The sequence below is a fragment of the Pipistrellus hanaki genome, assembly GCF_964339955.1.
Source record: "Pipistrellus hanaki genome assembly, chromosome: 5".
Lineage (NCBI taxonomy): Eukaryota > Metazoa > Chordata > Mammalia > Chiroptera > Vespertilionidae > Pipistrellus > Pipistrellus hanaki.
The window spans coordinates 23,978,065-23,995,927 of record NC_140507.1 but is presented as its reverse complement, the minus strand read 5'-3'; the positions used below and the strand labels follow the sequence as shown (position 1 = coordinate 23,995,927).

Genomic DNA, 17,863 nt, shown 5'->3' with positions numbered 1-17,863 from the left:
TTCACTGGCAAGCTATTAAAATCTAATTTATAATAGTTCATCTCTACTTAATACAATAAATGTTTATTGAGCATCCATTATTGGTCAAATGTAAATTAGATGAAACCTTTTTCTCCAAGGGTCTCCTGTTTTATCAGGGTATAACTAGCCATAATACAGGGTGCTAAGTGACATTCAGTAAGATAAATAAAGTGTATGGCACCCTGAGGAGAAATATTTAATTCTGCTTGTGTGGACTCTGACACATAAATAGACATTTTCTAGGCAGAGAAAGAATGGTGACAGGAACCTTCCTGGGGAACATTAATCAGTTGGTCAACATGCATCTGTTTGTGTGTATTAAAACGATGTGGCTATGAAAGGATTGTAAGTTATATGTTAACAAGGAGTGGGAGATAATAATGCCAGGCAGCTGGATTTAGCCCATTTGTCAAGGATCTTGAAAGCTAGGAAGTGGGAGCCTGAAAGCCAGAAAAATGAGAGCTGTCAGAGGTTTCTAAGTAGAGGATAAGATGATTACATCAGCATTTTAGAAAGACATCGTAGGAATCTGAACAAATTGACTCTGATCCTTGATCAAAATCACTCCTTGACTAAATAAATAGCAAACAATAGAGTTGACCATACCATTGTAAACTTGTGGCTATATATAAAACGTCTTACTCAGAGAATGTAACCTTTGACCTATAGCCTTTACTAATTTAGGGCAGAGATAGTTCCAAATGGTTCTCCTGACCAGACTTCCTAAAGGGAAATACCTAGTCACGGCATCATTTCCCATCAGTGACTCCTGTCCCGGACTGTACTTGGATTATATGAGAGCTTTATACTGGTGGTCAGGATTCAGAGTTGAAAGTTCAAAGTGCAAAGATTTTGGCTGTTTCCATGCTTATTTTAAGGTAATGATTAATCATTGAAAATTTCTCTTTCTGTATGGACAACTCTGTCTTAAAAAATCAAGTAGGCCAACTACTTAGGCTTATCTTGGAAGTTATCAATATTTACATTCTTCTAGTTAAGATTTTTAAAAACTGTTGAATGCCATATTGCCCAATATACTCAAAGCCCAGAAATGCTGCTATTTCTTAAAACCTTTTCCTTTTATAATAGTTATCTTGCCAGTGATTCTGAAAAATTTAGATGTCTAGGAAGAACAACCCTGTCAAGAAAACAAATGGCCTCTTTTCATAGTTTTGGTGAGACTTGAAATCTCAGGTTAATATGTGTGTGTATATCTCATACATCTTCCTGTTAAATTCCACCATATCAGTACAGTTGGACCCACTTTTTTTTTTTTATAACAGTTCACAATACTTCTTTTAGCCATGGTACACAAAAGGGTTTCTGCACATGAAGCAAGAAGTGGTGTTCTTATGTGCCAACATACCACATGCTTCTATCAGTAAGGTCCCTTTTAATGCCTATTGGTGTTTTACAAAATAAATTATGATCTTTTCCCAGTCCATCCCTTTGCTTTGGAAGGGCTAGGAATGTTTATCTTTGAGCTGTTAATTCTTAGAAATGCCCCAAGATCAGTGCCCCTTTAAAATATATGTTAACTTTTGCTCTTATATATCAAGAAAACCTACCAACTATGGAACACCCACTCAACACCTAGGATAAGCACCAAATCCTAAACAACCTTGCATTCCCTGTCAAATTGTAGTATCTTTCAATGCAGTTGTTATGATAGAGTTGATTTGGGCCCACCAGACTTCCTTGATCTATTGGCGGCACTGAAATCCATTCCACAGTGCTATAGCTTATGTACAAAATGTATATCAATTAATAAAATTCAATTCATTTGAACAATTTCTGGCAACCCTGACTGGGAATGACACCCACCTTTTGGTGTACGGGACCATCATCCAATCAGCTGATCCACACCAGCAAGGGCTTTACTTTTTTGGGGAGTTTATTGCCTTTTCTTCCATTGGTTTCTGAGTGAACTTTTTTTGGTCCTCTCCATGTTAGGTTTAAAGGTAATCTAGATTTACTTGTATGCTTGGCTAGAATGCTTCTGTCCTAGGCCTGTTTCTTCTTTTAAGTGTCAAGTGCAGTGTAAGTTGCTCTTCATGAATGTGATATGACTGTGCACTGAGCATGTATGTTCCCTTTAATAGGCCCTAGATAACAGATCATTGTTTGAACTGTGAAGCTCCTTTAATGTTACTCAAATAAGGATGGAGTTTTGTTGTATTTTATCCTATTCTCTGTCAATAAAGATGACAGAGAATAGGATAAAAAAATAGAAGCCTTCTGGTGCTAGGGACAATCACAGCATCCCATGGATTACCCAGGCCATTAACCAAATGGCACTGGTTCCTTCTGAGGGATTTTTAATAAAACTCCATCAAATTGTCGATCCTTCTGCCAAAATGCTGGTATCAACAGGATATTGAACTTCCAACTCTCCTTAAAAACCCTCTGTGTTGCTGCAGCTTCTGCACTTGGCTTCTTAACTGTAGCAATAAATGAGCCCTGCTGAGACTGTTTTAGCTTCCAGGAGAAAGACACTGGGGTTGTGGCTCTTGTGCCTTACAAAGTTTCCCTCCACAATCTGTCATGAGAAAGAGCAGTGTGTGAGCCCTGCTCAGTAGGCCTAGCCCTTCACTCCCAAAGCAGACACACGTCAGGTGAAACAAGCCCATACCCATTATTACTTGGGACCCTGATGAATTAGTGTCTCAAGAAAATGCTTCTTCTCTTCTCTCAGAGAAGCCTTCCTGTTTTGCTCTTTAATCCCATGCCCCTGTCGCTGATTTATTGCCTCAGAACTACTTTAGTTATAGACCAAGAACTCTTCATCATGACCTAATTTTCCTCCCATAAAAATCACAGCACATAATAATGAGTATGCCTCACACATTATAAGGAGGTTCTCATCCTTGTAAATTACAGAGGCACGTGACAGATGGGATTAGAAGAGGTGTAAAATGTGTATGAGACATGTGGAGAACAAATTCCACAAATGTCAGTGGTCTACAATGTCAAGATGGGCTTGAGGGGGAGGCCTGTGAAATTTGAATTTTGTAGGCAACACAAGGGAAAAAGAACATCAAATTCTAACATTGCTGTAAGCAATTACGATCGATGTTTTGCAAAGAGCAGTAATTAAATTTGCACTTATAAATTAAATCCTCATGTCCCGACTGCAAATAATTCATTGTTGAGTCTCCAGTTATTTCCCTTTTTATACTTTTTTATTGAATGCAATAATGTCTTTTGAACACTGAGCATCAAATTGTGTTAGGTGCTTCAGTCCTCACCACAGTTCTGGGTTTTTATAGGTGAGGCATCTGAAGGTCAGTTATGTAACTTCTTCAAAGTCACAGAGCTAGAAAATGAGATCCATCAGACTCTAAAATCATGTGATCTTTTTCATTTTGTCTTCTATCTCTCAAAATAATAGTCGATATAAAGACCACTAGTAATTAAGATACACAAAGTCAAGCTAAGTCCAGTCAGCTGTACTCATCTGTGTGATCTTGGACTGATCAGTTACTCTCACTGAGTCTCAGTTTCCTCACCTACCAGATGGCAAGAATAATAGTACCTCCCTTGTAGGGTTGTTGTGAGTAAAATAATAAGATAACCCATGTAAATAACTTAAGACGACAAGCACTCAAATGATCTTGGTTCTTTCTATTATCTTTTATACCACCCCCCCACCTCCTGTTGATCTCTGCCAGTTCTGTGCTAAGCATTTTATGTGCATTATCATTTCAAATGCTCTGCAGGGCAGGTGTTAGGTCCATTTGCAAGAGGGAAATAGATCAGGAGTTCCAAAGCTTGTCTAGCTCGAAAGCCTGTTTGCCTTCTACCCATAAAATGACTGCAGCTTCCTGGTCTATATTTTTTGTGGTGATATGACAGTGATGGTGAGGTCATTGTAGCTGTGGTTGTTGCCCCCAGAGTAGCAGAACCAGGACTCAGCCAGAGTCAGTCTGACTGCAGAGGCCCAGCCACCCTTGACCACTCTGCTGCAAGGCTTGAAATTTATGGTTCTGCTAATTCCATATATAGGAAGCTTGAAATGGGGATACTTGGAAGAGTTATCCAGAGTTATATTTTTATTTTACAGTCTTATTCCCCAGTAGCTTCCAGAAGGTTTATGGTCTTCCTAATAACTTATTTCTAAGGCATTCCCGAGTAAGTCATAATTAGTAAATTTTGGCAGAATTAACAAGGGCCTTATGGCACAGCACAAGTCTCCCTCCTCTTTTGTGTTAATCTGGAAAGGCCCTGTGAAAGTATCTCTTCCAAACAAAATAGGATTGGAATAACCAACAAAATTGTGAATAAGTCAGTTTCCCGTCAGAATTCCAACTGGAGCTTTTAGTACAGAGGCCACACTCTTGACCTGGCTAAAAGGTGGCCAGACAAGGAGCAGCTTTTAAGTGACTTCATGTATTCAAGTTTCAGGGTTAAATGAACAGTAATTTGAGGAATGATTTCTCAAACTCTTTGATGAAGGTTCATGTCATCTGCTCTGATGTAGTCTGATTTACAAAATGCCCTTGTACTTGGGAAAACTTGTTACGGCGGTGGTGATAGTCTGATGTCTGGCTCTTTACACTCTGCAGCGCACTTACTTGCACACCATTGCACTTGAGCCTGAATATGGCCCTATCGTCTGAGGCTAGGGCCTAGTTCACGGTGAAGAGAACTGACCTTCAGAATGCTAATACTCCCCTCAGTGAACATCTCCTTCTAGAGTGTATTCTAATATGCTCTTAGACCAGGGGTGGGGAACGTCTGGCCTGAGGGCCATTTAAGGCCCAAGAAATCATTTGGTCTGGCCCTGCCAAGCCATTAGGGGTGAGTTAATTAAATGTTTGACCAAATATAACAGGCTAAATTTTAAGTTGATAATTTTGTATGGCCCACAGAATGATATTATAAATTTCCAAATGGTCCTTGGCAAAAAAAAGGCCATGACTCCTGACTTAGAAGAAACAGCCAATGAAATATTATGTTCTCCTGTTTTCCTGCTTGGATGTGTTTAAGCACAATTTTTCAGGCATCTATCTAAATCCACAGTTCTTCCTTACAGCTTACTCTTCTTTGTTTCTCTAGCAATTAGTACAGTTTTTAGGAAAAGGCAAGTGCTCACATTTTTTGTTAAGTTGAAATTAAACTGTTCCCATGGTAGTTGGTGGGGTTCTCATTCTCAGTAATTTGTTAAGAAAAGGAGAGACAAAACCTGTGGGACACTAGGCATAACAGGGCAGAGGCCTATCACTAAGTTTGAATTCATTTAAAATGTTTTTAGGTAGGGATTGCTGAATGTGTTGTACTTGCTGCCAGAGGCAGAAGGGTTCTAAGAGACGCCATTATTTGTTGAAATGCATCCTTGGGGTTTGGAGCCTCCTGCCTCTATAGTCAGGATTGGCTAGAAAAGCTAAGCTGAATGAATTATGACTGCTGAGGACATGGAAAGTGTAGGTATTAGTTATTTCAGCCCCAGGTTCCTGCCCTGGCCTCTCCTCTGCTTAGCTGTGCTGGTCAGGAAATCTCTCATTGTGGAATGCTCAGCTTGTTTGTTGTGTTGAGTTGACCAGGCAGATGTGAACACTCATCTAAAGGAACAGTGTTTTATATGTCAGTGGTAATAGTGCATAGGCAGGTTGTCACCGAGGAGCAGCCATGGTTCAGCTTATTTTGGGGATCAAAGTAAAGGGGAGAGTCAGCTTCTTAGAGGTTGGGGTCCTTGAGTTCAACAACAATTATAGTTTCTCTTTTCTTTTCCTGCAGACACCCTAAAAGAGACTGGGGACATGTATAGCACTGGTACTTATTTTTAGGGATGCCAACTCCTCTGGAAGCCAAATGATCTCAGTTGTTTTTGTGTAAAGTCCCCTTCTCCCCTTACTCTCTTGCCCCAGTTGAACTCAGCTATGTTGTGATTCGGTTTATTTTGTTGAAAATTCATCCCCTGGGGAAAATATGAAAATGCTGTTTTCAGACAGCTGTGTTTGGTAATGAGATGGACTGAACCAGCTGGCTGGCATCATTGGAGCCCAAGGACCTGCCAACCCATGGAGAGCAGCTGTTTGGGCTGAAATTCTTATCATCCTTATGACTTTGCTTCCTATAGTATCAGCTTCTGAGTTCTTTTCAATGCACACACGAAGGAGAGAAAGCCAGGAGAAAGACTCTGATATGTTTAGGGCCACCCATAGTTTAAGGAAGTGGGCTGCCACCATCATCCTCTCATTATATTCATGACTGTCGGAATAGAGAAAATCCAGAAGGAGGCTGTCTCTAAAGAGGAAGCGACAATAATGAGTGGATCAGTAAATATTGGTTTAATATAGTGGGGGTGTTAGAAGATTATTTAATGAAGGAGGAAATGTCACAATGTAATGTTGAGTGTAATGTATAGGATACCAAACTATATACAGAATATAATCATCATTATGGAAAAGTATTCTTTAACATTAAGCGAGATAACCAATACAAAACATTTAACCTGGTGCCTGGCATGGTGAAGACTCAACAAATCGCAGCTACTGGATGCAAATTCTAACCACAGGGAACATACTCAAAAGATCTTTCTTGATTGCATGAATTAGTGCCGCTGTCATTATTTTATTCATTGAAAATGAATCTGAAAAATCTAAGAACATGGGTTTCTATGTTATCATCTGTAGTTACATCTGTGATTGTGGTAGCTTAACCTCTCTGCCTCAGTTCTTCATTATAAATGGTGAGGAGAGTACTTATTGCTCAGGTCACTGAGAACTGAATGAGCCACCTGTGAAACACATGCAGTGGCCAGTCCCTAGGGAACCAACATTGAAGAGTGGCTACTATAATCATGGTAACTAACCGTATAAGTGGTATATACTATAACTAGAGGCCCAGTGCATGACATTTCTGCGGGGGCGGGGGGAGAGGGGGATATGTCCCTCAGCCTGACCTGCACCCTTTCCAATCCAGGAGCCATCAGGGGATGTTCTACTGACAGCTTAGATCCACTCCCCGTGGTTCTCTGCTCTCTGTGGGACCGCCACTGCGCAAACGAAGCCACCATGCCCCACTGTCTGCTTTCTGTCTGCCAGGCCTGGGGGCTTCACCCTTGCCAGAGGGATGAAGCCCCACATCCCTCTGTTCACTCTCAGTGGGGGCCTGAAAGGACTAGGGCACTCCAGTGGGGCTGAGGGGACTGGGTGCCGCCATCTTGTGCCTATGGGAACCGCCATCTTTGTGATGGTGTGAGGGTCAATTTGCATATTCCCTCTTTATTAGATAGGATAATTCTGCTGGCCTTGTGTCTGTAGGAAAAAAGATGAGAGTTGTCATGATTTTGTCTAACATTTTCTTCTCATTTTTTACCTTGGGCTTTAAAAAGAAATTTAAACATTTACAAGAAAATAAAACTCAAAAGCTAATAGTGGTTATCCTAGAATTGGGAGAGTATTTCTGTTTTCTTCTTGATGCCTTTTCCCAAATGCCTGTAGTATTTATACATTTCTTTTATTATCGCAAAGAAAAACAACAAGTCTTCCCCCACCCCCCATTTATAAATAAGGGGAAAAAATTGCTCAGCATCAAATATAACACTAGAAAGGATGCCCTCCTGAATATGACTGAGGGCGGATGAGGAAATGGTGCCCTGCACTGGAGTTCTGTTTGGAGTGTTATATAAAATGCATATTTCACACTCTGAGAAAGTTGTGAAGCAGTAATTGAGAACTGGAAAAGAGAACCAGAGAAGTAAAAATATTTTGACTAATTGATTCTTCACAAAGGTGGTCACAAAACTTGAAGCCTTGTTAATAGCCAATGGCTTAGATTTAGCACAGATTTTTCCCATGTCCCCTGGAGAAAAGAACAAAAAGAAGATCAGTGGAAGAATAGGAGAAGGGGTTAGAGATGGAAGTACATGGTTACTAAGGTCTGGGGTACACTTCCCAACAAGAAGGTTTCACCCAGTTCCTCGAGATGATTACAATGAAGTCCTGAGCAAACACTGGTGGTCTTCTCAAGGTCTGCTGCTGATTCTTAGACATCACTACCCACCTTTGTACTGGTTCTGCTTTCTTCCCAGTTCACGGCAGCCTGTAACTGTCCTATGCAATTTTACTTGCAGATATTTAACACCGTGCCTGAAACACCTCTCACCAATGCCCAGCTGCACTTGTCTCGGAAGAAGAGCAGTGACTCCAAGCCCCCGTCCTGCAGTGAGAGGCCCCTGACGCTCTTCCATGCCACGCAGTCGACAGAGAAACGTGAGTCCTGTGCTCAGGGCTAGCGTGATACCCCAGAGACATCTCTTGCCACCTCTGCCTCCGGCTGCTCAGGGGCCACACCTCTGTCCTCTCTGTGGGCCTCTGCCGTTTGCATCCTTGAGGACTGTGTTGCACTGTGCCCTCCAAGGTGCCACGGCTGTGTAACCCTAACAGGAGAGAAGCCTGTATTGCTGAGAATGAAAGGCCAGAGCCATGCTGTCCAGATTCTCTTTTCAGATCTCCTGTGGTCAAACAGCTGAGCCTCTCTCCCTCCTGCTACACGATAAGAGCTCAGCTCAGGCCTTGCATCTTTGGGCCCCCTTTTGTTAGCAGCTCCCAAAGGACAGTTTCCCTCCCTTTTCTCAGTCTGTAATTAGATGCTTATTAGGGTGAGTCATATGCCCTACTAGTTTGTGATTCTGTGAGGGCGGACCTTCTTTTGCTCTTCCTTCTACTCCACCTCTCACAGGGCCTAGCGTGGAGTGGACACATAATAAATATGTGACATTAATTAAGGAATTCATTAGGGAATAACACCATTCTTGTTCCACAGCAAAGTGTAAGCACTACGATTGTTTCAAAACTTGTTTCCATCTCAGGATTTCTGAGTTTTTTGCAGTCACCTGGTGACTGCTCCCTAAAATGCTCCCAGTCTTGTTTAGCATTTAGAAGGAGAGAGTTGAGTATAGACCTGTGTTCCTGTGCCGGCAGCAACACACGGACAAGCATTTTGCCTTCTCTCAAACTCAGTTTGCTCATCCGTAAAGTAGGGATCACAGTACTAACCTCATAGGGAAGTTATGAGGTTTAAATGAAGTTCATGCATTAAGCACCTGGCACAAGGCCTGGGCTGACAGCTGAGAGCCATGACTATTATTATTAGTTATTGTTGAATCATATGCAGATACCAAGGCTGGTTCATTCACACAGCCAACATTTACATGATTGTCTGCCAGGGGATGGAAATATAAAAGTACGGCCTGTCTTTAAAGAGCTCATAACCGAGGAAGGGAAGCGGACAAGTGAACAGATAATGGCAAGTCTGCACATACTGCTCTCGTAGAAATATGTGCCTTCAGGGAGTCAGTAGGATATCTGTTTGAAAGACATGGCATCACCCTAGTCACTGTGGTTCAATTGATTGAGTGTTGTCCTGTGCACCAAAGGGTCTCAGGTTTGATTCCCAGTCAGAGTGTGTGGGGGAAGTAACGAATTGATGTTTCTCTCTCTCTCTCTCTCCCTCCTTCCCCCTCCTTCCTTCCCCTCTAAAATCAGTGAAAACATAAAGATAGATAGATAGATAGATAGATAGATAGATAGATAGATAGATAAAATAAGACACATGGCGCCAGCCACATTGCCTTGGTGAGCTGGGTGAGAGTTCTACCTCTACTGCTCATTGATCAGACAGTTGTTCATCCTTCACAGGGTTGTTGTGAGGATTAAAGCACTTCGAACTGTGCCTGGTGCAGAGTACATGCTCAGTAAATGTTGTGGATGGCTGTTATTATTATCACTACAACAAGGACAAAACACAAAGTGGAACAATGACCTGATTTACCTTGAAGAGAAGAGGTTCCTTATCAGGATTGGCATCTTTCTCTTCCTTTGTTACAAAAATGAGTTTTAGTAGCCCCTCACATTTTAAAAGTGATGGCTTTCCTTATAATTCCTGAAAACAAATCTTCAACACCCCAAATATCATACATTTAAAGGTATCACAGTATACCACAACACAGCTGCACCTTGGTGTATTTAGTACCATTTGGATGATTCATATATTTTTGCATTTATGAATAAAGCTACTGTTATGATCTTTGTAGCTAAATCTATTCATACTCATGATCATTTCCTTAAGATAAATTCCTGGAAATATTTCTAGGTCAATGGGCTTTGACCCTGTACCTGGATTGGCTTCCCTTCCAATGATAATCTGTGTTCCTCTTGACTGTCTAGCTTGGCGCATTCTCACTGTGGTGTCCACATGGCCTGGGCTCCTCCACATGTACCAGCAAACAGTTGGAAAAGGCCTGGCTACACCCACATCTGCCACGAACAAGACTGTGAGGTGATGTGCTTCTCAGGTTTCCAGGAGAGCCATGGTCACCTCATGTTTTGTACAAACGTGTACAGTGCAGTTGGGGACAGATCAGATAGTGCTGGTAAATGCTGCTAAGCTTTCCATAGTGCCGAGGTCATGATGAGACTGAAGCAGAGGCAGCTCTGGGACAGGCCTAGAAGCATAGTCTGGGAGCATGTAGGAAAGAAAATGGAGATCAGGAGAAAATCAATTAGATCCTTGCCCGTGATTAATTTTATCACAAGGCAAGGGATGAAAGTTAAGGATGTGTGAAATCAGACCTGCCTAAGCTGCAAAGCCAACTGCTGGCCCTGTCTGCAGATGGCGGACGGAGGGGTGAGAGATGGGAAGAGGGTAAAGCAATACCTCTTTCCTCCAGATGTTAGTAAATGCTGTCTGAAAACAACACCAAAATCTCCATATGCTTGAATATTTGTGGAGTGCTTAGCTTCTCCCCCATTTCTCAGAGAAGAAACATTTTCATTGAAAAGTATATAGATGTGTGTAGGTGAATATTATTTTTAATAATATGTTTAATAATCTTTTTTTTTTTTATGGGAAACTAGAATGATATTTCTGCTGGTTTAAAGAGAACAATAGGAGTTGGGTGAGTTGATGCTGAAGAAGACTGTTCTACTGGCACTCGCCTCTCCTAGGTTGTAATCTGGTCACCCATCAGGGTTAAATGAACAAGTAACAATGCACAGTAAAGTCTTCACACACCGTATGTTTCCCTAAAGACAGAAGACTGCTTTATCAAAGCTCTTTTCTGAGTTTACTCTTTGGAATTCAAATATAAAGATCTGGCAGCTGATTTGTAGGAGAAATTGCATTTCCATAATGTGTATTCCATAATAATAATTGCATATTTAGTGATCACAATGTTACAATGTTTTTCATTGTGATGCCTTTTTCTATACCTAGCTCCCTACTTCCCAAACCTGAATCATTTTCATAAACCTTCATTCATTCTTTGTTCCACAACCACATAACTCATTCACTGATGTTTGTTTAATACATGTCTTTGCTTCAACTTTAAATCAACTCACTTCTTTACATGGCCTATTCCTATTCAGTTAAAGCTCCAAAAACGTGAGTTTGATGGTCTCACTGTTCTGTTCTCTAATATACAGGAAAATAAATATGTAACCATTAAGATAAAGAATGTTCATCCATATCCAATCCCAGAATCGTTTTGTGTTCTGCCCATGGAGTATATACCACAGTTTGGAGTCCACAGACTTTGCTCTAGAATTTTGACAGATTCAGATCCTTCATGTAACTTAAATATAAAAATTTTTCTTTTGTCCGCTTGACTAGAATTGGGTTCAGATATTAGTTGGTTGTTTATATCACTGCAGACACTCAGTGATATAGACATGCTGTGCGTAGTTTCATAATGTGACACCTGTCCAGGTGTGATGTAACCTTACCTTTCTTCAGATTCTTGCCACAGAGCAAATATCTTGTTAAAGAGATCATGTTAGTGTGGACACACACATACACACAGGACCTCTCCTCTACCTTCAAACTTGGCATATGATATTTTTCAGAATCTCATTTCCCCTTATGTCTGCATATCTGCCTCTTTTGAACCCAGTAATGCCTTTCTCCTCAGTGATGTACTTGCAGTTTATTATCTCCTTAGTCTTTCATGGGTCAGCCATCTCTTCAGTCCCTGAAACTCCCAGAGTAGTTTGCTTGGTGCTTCCATTTGAGAGGCTCCAATGTTCCCCATCAGCACACGTTTCCCCCCACCTCTCCGCAGGGCCCCTGCTCTGTACAGAAGTTGGAGCCCATCCTTTTCTCTCAGAAGTGACTCTGTGCTAACACTTCTGGACTCAGATTGTCAGCTGCTTTCCTCTTCCTGTAGAGGAGGCTCCTGGGGGTCATCTTGCCAGGTTTTTCAACTGTGCTGACAGTCAAATGGTAGCAAAGGATATTAGTGTTTAATATCTATGTTTCCATGCAGATACACCACACAACAGACATTGCACTGGGATATCAAAGTTAAAGGCACTGATAAGCAAACTGTACTTTTAGTTTTCTGAACAAATGTAGAAAGTAGAACCCGGGATTAGAGGAAACAAGCAACCAGCTCTTGTACCTTTTAGATTTCTTCTAAGAAGTTGCAAGGTGACATTTATCACTTATGTTGTCCCAGATTTTTAGTATATCCACCAAGGTGTGGAAATGTATTGATTGGAATACCAGTTCTTATTCTTGGGTGCACATTTGAGTCATGTAAGGAGCTTGTTAGAGATACAGGTGGCTGGTTTCCTCTCTGGTACATTCTGAATCACGTCTTGGCTCTGCAGCTCAGGCATTTGTATTTTAAAAGCTCCCGAGCAGTGCTGAAGACAGCTAAGTAAAGAAGCACTGGCTTGGGAGAGGGGGCACCATCTAGGTTTCTTGTCTTCTGTCATTACCAGAACATCTCTTTGTCTTTCAGGATTGGGGGCGGCCTGGCGTGGTGATTGAAAGTAGGAGCTCTGTGCCTCCCAGCACTGTTTCTGTGCCATCTTGACTCGGAGACCTGGAGTACATTACTTTTCCTTGTCCGAACCTCCATTTTTCTCATCTGTAAAATCTATCACTAGTAATAGCTTTCTTGGAAGGAAATTACTGTGATTAAGTGAAACAGTGCATGCACAGTACTTGACATTGGGCCTAGAATATAGTAAGCACCTAATAAACATTAGCTACAATTATGATGATTATCATCAAGCTATAGCTTTCCTTTACATTTGACTAAATATCTCTCCCCACATCCGAGGCTGCACATTCCCCAGGAGAGGCCCCTGCAGAAGGGTTATGCAGTCTCCCTGGCTCAGCCAGAGCCCGTTTGATGCTTGAGTGCAAATACATCAGCAGTTTGGGATGAGTTGTACAGTGTTGATGGGGGTGGGAATGGATTCTTGGGATTTGCTTTACAGGGATCATGTTAACCAGCTGCTGGGATTATAGTTCTGATTAATTCTTTTAGTTCAGTTAATTCTTCCTGGACCCTGTCCCAGACAGGCCCAGTGAGAGGTGGAGAACTTAGCTCATGTACTTCTCATGTGTGTCTTCCTTGTTGAAAAATCACTGGGAATTCATACTATTCAAAGTCTTACATAATGCCTTTCTCCAAGCAGGCAGGGCTGCCTCCGGTGCCTTTTCTCAGGCTGCCTCTGCAGGTGATGCGCATTCTGGACACACCTGCTTGTCTTGGCAGGTGACGACGTGCTTATCTGCATGGGTTCCTATTGTCACATGGGCTGTAAGGTGTAATGTGGCTCTTGGCTTAATTATAATATGTGTGGTTATCATGTGTGACTGAAAACCACATAGTTGATGCATCCATTACAAAATGATGCTGTGGAAAACCCTTGGCAGGGAAGAAGTTCAAGATCAGTAAATGGAAAAAAAGCACATAATAGGCTCAGATCTCTGGCATTATCACTAAGTGAACAAAGTAGATAGCACGTCAGTAGATATGATTTTATCCCACTTCGTTAAAAGAAAAAAAGTATGTTTGTGTGTGTGTGTGTGTGTGTGTGTGTATGTTTCTACATATAGAAAACCAACTGGATATTGACACACCAAAATACTGGTAGGGTATTTGTATTTCCTGACTTTGTAAATTGAAACAGAAGCATATTTATTATGCATTGATTCATTTTACCTTATTCAAAACAAAACCTCCTAATTATACATTTTAGTTACCATCTCAAACCCATTTTGCAATGTGTCATGCTATTAAAATATGTAAATATATAATTGTCTTCTTTCTGGAGCACAATAATGTAAGTCTATATGTGGACTCCCTTAGATAGTGAGGGACCATAGATTAAAGGAACAGTGTCTTCACTCAAAAGTAAGTTCTCAGGCAGAAAAGGGGCTAAGTTATGAGTGGGAGAGTATCCATTTAACTCATTTTTCAACTCCTTGTTAAGCATTGATTAGAGGCTCATTCGTACACCTTAGTTTTTGAAATGTTCTTGTTTCAAGTCCTGGTATCCCCATTGTGCCTCATTGTCCCACTGCCTGAACCATTCAGTCCTGGGTCAGCCACAATGACTTCCCTATTTTTTCTTGTGTTATTGCTATCCTTTCCCTTTGCAAAGTAAAGCGTTGTTCTGAGCGCCATGGGGAGAGAATAATTCAATCCACAGAGGACTAAAATCAGTGGTGGTTTTTGCTGAAGACAACGTGCCACAGGTTGTAGCATCATGATCTGTGTCCTGTGGTCAAAACAATTGACCATGATTTTCATGCATCAACTCATTGTTTAGCCCAGTCACAGCCCACACTACATTTTAAGATTATTTTTTAAAATATTGCCCAAATAGTTTACATGTGTACCAACACACTGCCCACATTGCTTTTAAAGATTATTTTTATCATAGGGACTGAGGCTGGGTCAGCGTGAAATCAGACCACCTCAGAAGAAGTGTGGCTTGGCACGCCACCAGTATCTAAAACAAAGTTACAGGGAAACAAAATTACTTCAAAAAGTGATTCCAAGCTTCCAGTGAACTTGGGTGTTTCCCAGAGGTGGTAAACTCTGAAATTGCAGTACACTCATCATTTTTTATTGCAAAATTCATTAAGCTGCCATGCTATTATCATCCTATCTTGTCAAGATGACACATTGCAGACCTCATTGCAAAACTTTAACAAGCCAGGAGAAAGTATACCTCTCTCCCCACCACACATAGGAAAGCCACTGGGTATTTTCCTTTTGCCTTAATATATTTTGCATAAACCCCTGGGTCTCTACAGAACTTCCCCCTGTCTGGCAACTCCCTTTCCTCCCTGTTTGATCATGTGGAGTGTTAGCCTCTTCCGGCTCTGCGAGGCATCATGAGCTGCTGTTAAAAAAAAAGAAAAAAAGAAAAAGAAAAAGCTTCTCCCTCCTCTTTGCCAGTGAGGCTTGGACATCCAGAAAGATGAGATGCTAGCCTGTATTCTGAAAGACCTCCATGCATGTTGGGAAATCTCCCCAAAGTGACCTCAAAGGTCTGTGTTTCATATTCTTCAGTGGGCCAGACGTGTTCAGGCCTGCCGAGACGTGTGAATTTAGCTTGGCACCGCATGTGCGTTCCTGGCTTCGCCTCTGGGTTCTGTGGTAAACAGAGACCCTGACTCTCGTATGTGGTGGGGTTGTCATTTAGAGCAAGCAGGAGACACTTAGTAAATATGGAAAGTGAAGTAGCTTAGCTCCCAGATTTCCATGGCAACCCCCAGAACAAGTACAATATCACCAAAATTACTCTGTGGCTTTCTTTTTTTAGTTGCAGTGATTTGGTTACATACTCATGTTTTTCCGCTCCTGATTTGTACAAAAAAAACATTGCCCTCTGTAACCAGGACTTTGTTTTTAAGGACATTAGCGGTCCCAGTGTGGACACACCTGAAAAACCCAATCATACAGAACTGCCTTTTTCTGTGCTAGGAGAACACATTTTGATTGTTTATTGTGGCCTTATATTTATTATTTAGCTTACACTTATTCATGGAGCTTTAGCAGATACTATGCACAGACTAAGCAGGAATGGATGAGCCGATGCTGACCTCAAAAGTCACTGACGGATGCCTGATGTTTTCTGCTTGGGCAGATGTGTCCCAGCCCTAGAGTAGTCTGTATTTTTAAGGACCAGCTCCTCATCCAGTTTGTCACTCCTTGTTGAACATATGTTCCTGAAAGCATCCAATACATTACTCATAGATGTTTACAATTGTTTGAAGATTGCGTCTATCATTTCCTTATTTCTGGGCTCTTGTTTTCAGTGATTACTACGAAGAGAGATACTTGTTGACAAACATATTTGAGGAAAGCAAGCATTTTCATTGAATTTCCCTGGTTTAGAATTACTCCTGACTTGTGAGCATTCTTTCTCTCTTGGTCATTTAAATGGTTCTCTGTGATCCTGTTGATTTGACTCATACCCGGTTGTTGTTTTTCTTTTTCAGTCCAGTAGTTTATAATTTTTTCCTTCAGTAATGTAATTGCCATCAGTCCTTCTAATACCTTCTTATGAAGATGCCGAGCTGGTGTGAATCATCAGTAACTCCAAGTCCAGCTGTCTCTCGTATTTGAATTACTTGATTTATTTTATTTTTACTTTTTAGGCTGCCTATTCTCATTATGTTTTCCTGTCAGGAGAACATAAAATCTTCCTGTTTTGAGTGACATTACTGTATCACTTTCTCTTTATTTTTTTTAATTCATTTCAAATGCCCTAGAATTGGTCTCCCTAGAGCAGTCGCCAAACTTTCAGACCTCATGGACCACTGGTTGGCAACCACTGCTCTAGAGTTTGCAACAACTAAGAAAATATTTGATTTGCTGTTGATCTTTCCCACTCCCCCATCTCAGGAATAATATTCAACTTCTTGCTCACCTTCAGTAAGACTTGTCAGCATTTCATTGAGAAGTATCCACTGGGAGTTCCCAGTCTTACTAGCTGAGGTCTTGCATCCAATGAAACTGTAATGGCTGGGTAGTCAGAAAATGCCAGGTTCCCAGTTTTCCTTATCACGTGGCTAACCCAGGTAGGCCAATAAAGAGGATGCCTTTTAGGGTGCATAGTTGGCTGTCTTGGCTACAAAACTATGAAATCTGATTAATTATATATTTTTCCTCTTCTTGAACAATTAACTCCTTTCCCTGACCTTTTGCTTTTGTTGTTGTATTGTTGTTGTTTTTTAGGTTATGACATATATAAAAGATTCTATATATTTTAATATAAGCCCAAATAAAACCTCAAAAAGAATTTATCTCTTAAAAAAAGAATTCTAATGTCCTCCAGTAAATGGAATGCTAGAAATCCCCAAGTTCAATTTGGGTGTAGCCACCTATTTTATTCCATTGACTTTCCTAGCCCAGGGAGGGTCACGTTCTTGTTTCCCACCCCATCCTCACTCCTTTTGTGAGTTTTATTCAAATACCATCTTTCAAATGCTATAGGCTCTCTCGTTAGGTCATGAAGAACCCCAGTCTATACAATGGTAATAGGAGATATGTTCTTAAAATCTTTATCTAAGTCTAGTTTTCAGAATCAAATCTTTTTATGAGCACTAGGATTCTGATAAAATGTTTTATTTTATAACGCAAAATATCTTTATGTAATGTTTTTTTCCATTGTGATTTAAAAGTGTTATCTGACAGATATCCAATCTTAGGTTGCTCATAGTCTACTAAATAAGGTTAGCATATGGTTAAGTAAATATAATGCAAGTTAACAAATATACCAGTAGGCATCTGAATAAAATACCAAGGAATAAATTTAAGAATCTGCTAACTGGGTGCTGTATTTGCTACTCAGTAGATACTCATTAAACATTCATTGAATAAATAAAAATTGAAGAAGGTTTCATTTCACATACTCTTTTTCTAATGTATTATATAGTAAGGCAGAAAAAAAAATCCTGATAATATTTTAGAAAAACAAATATACTTTTAGCAAGATACTGTTTTTTAATTTACAGAATTACAACCTTCTCATGGATAAGTAAATAAAATCACAAGAAAAATATGAGCTACAGCTATATTCTTCTG

At 40.6% G+C, this 17,863-nt stretch overlaps 1 protein-coding gene across 5 annotated transcripts in view; it reads left to right on the top strand.

The window, feature by feature from the left end:
- ARHGAP26 (Rho GTPase activating protein 26) overlaps positions 1 to 17,863 on the top strand; it is a 407,506-nt gene that overhangs the window by 308,761 nt on the left and 80,882 nt on the right. For all 5 annotated transcript variants that reach the window (XM_084884972.1, XM_084884975.1, XM_084884973.1 and 2 more), the window contains exon 19: positions 8,099 to 8,237. In XM_084884972.1, coding sequence (XP_084741098.1) covers positions 8,099 to 8,237 — 139 coding nt within the window. The remainder of the gene's footprint in view (positions 1 to 8,098; positions 8,238 to 17,863) is intronic.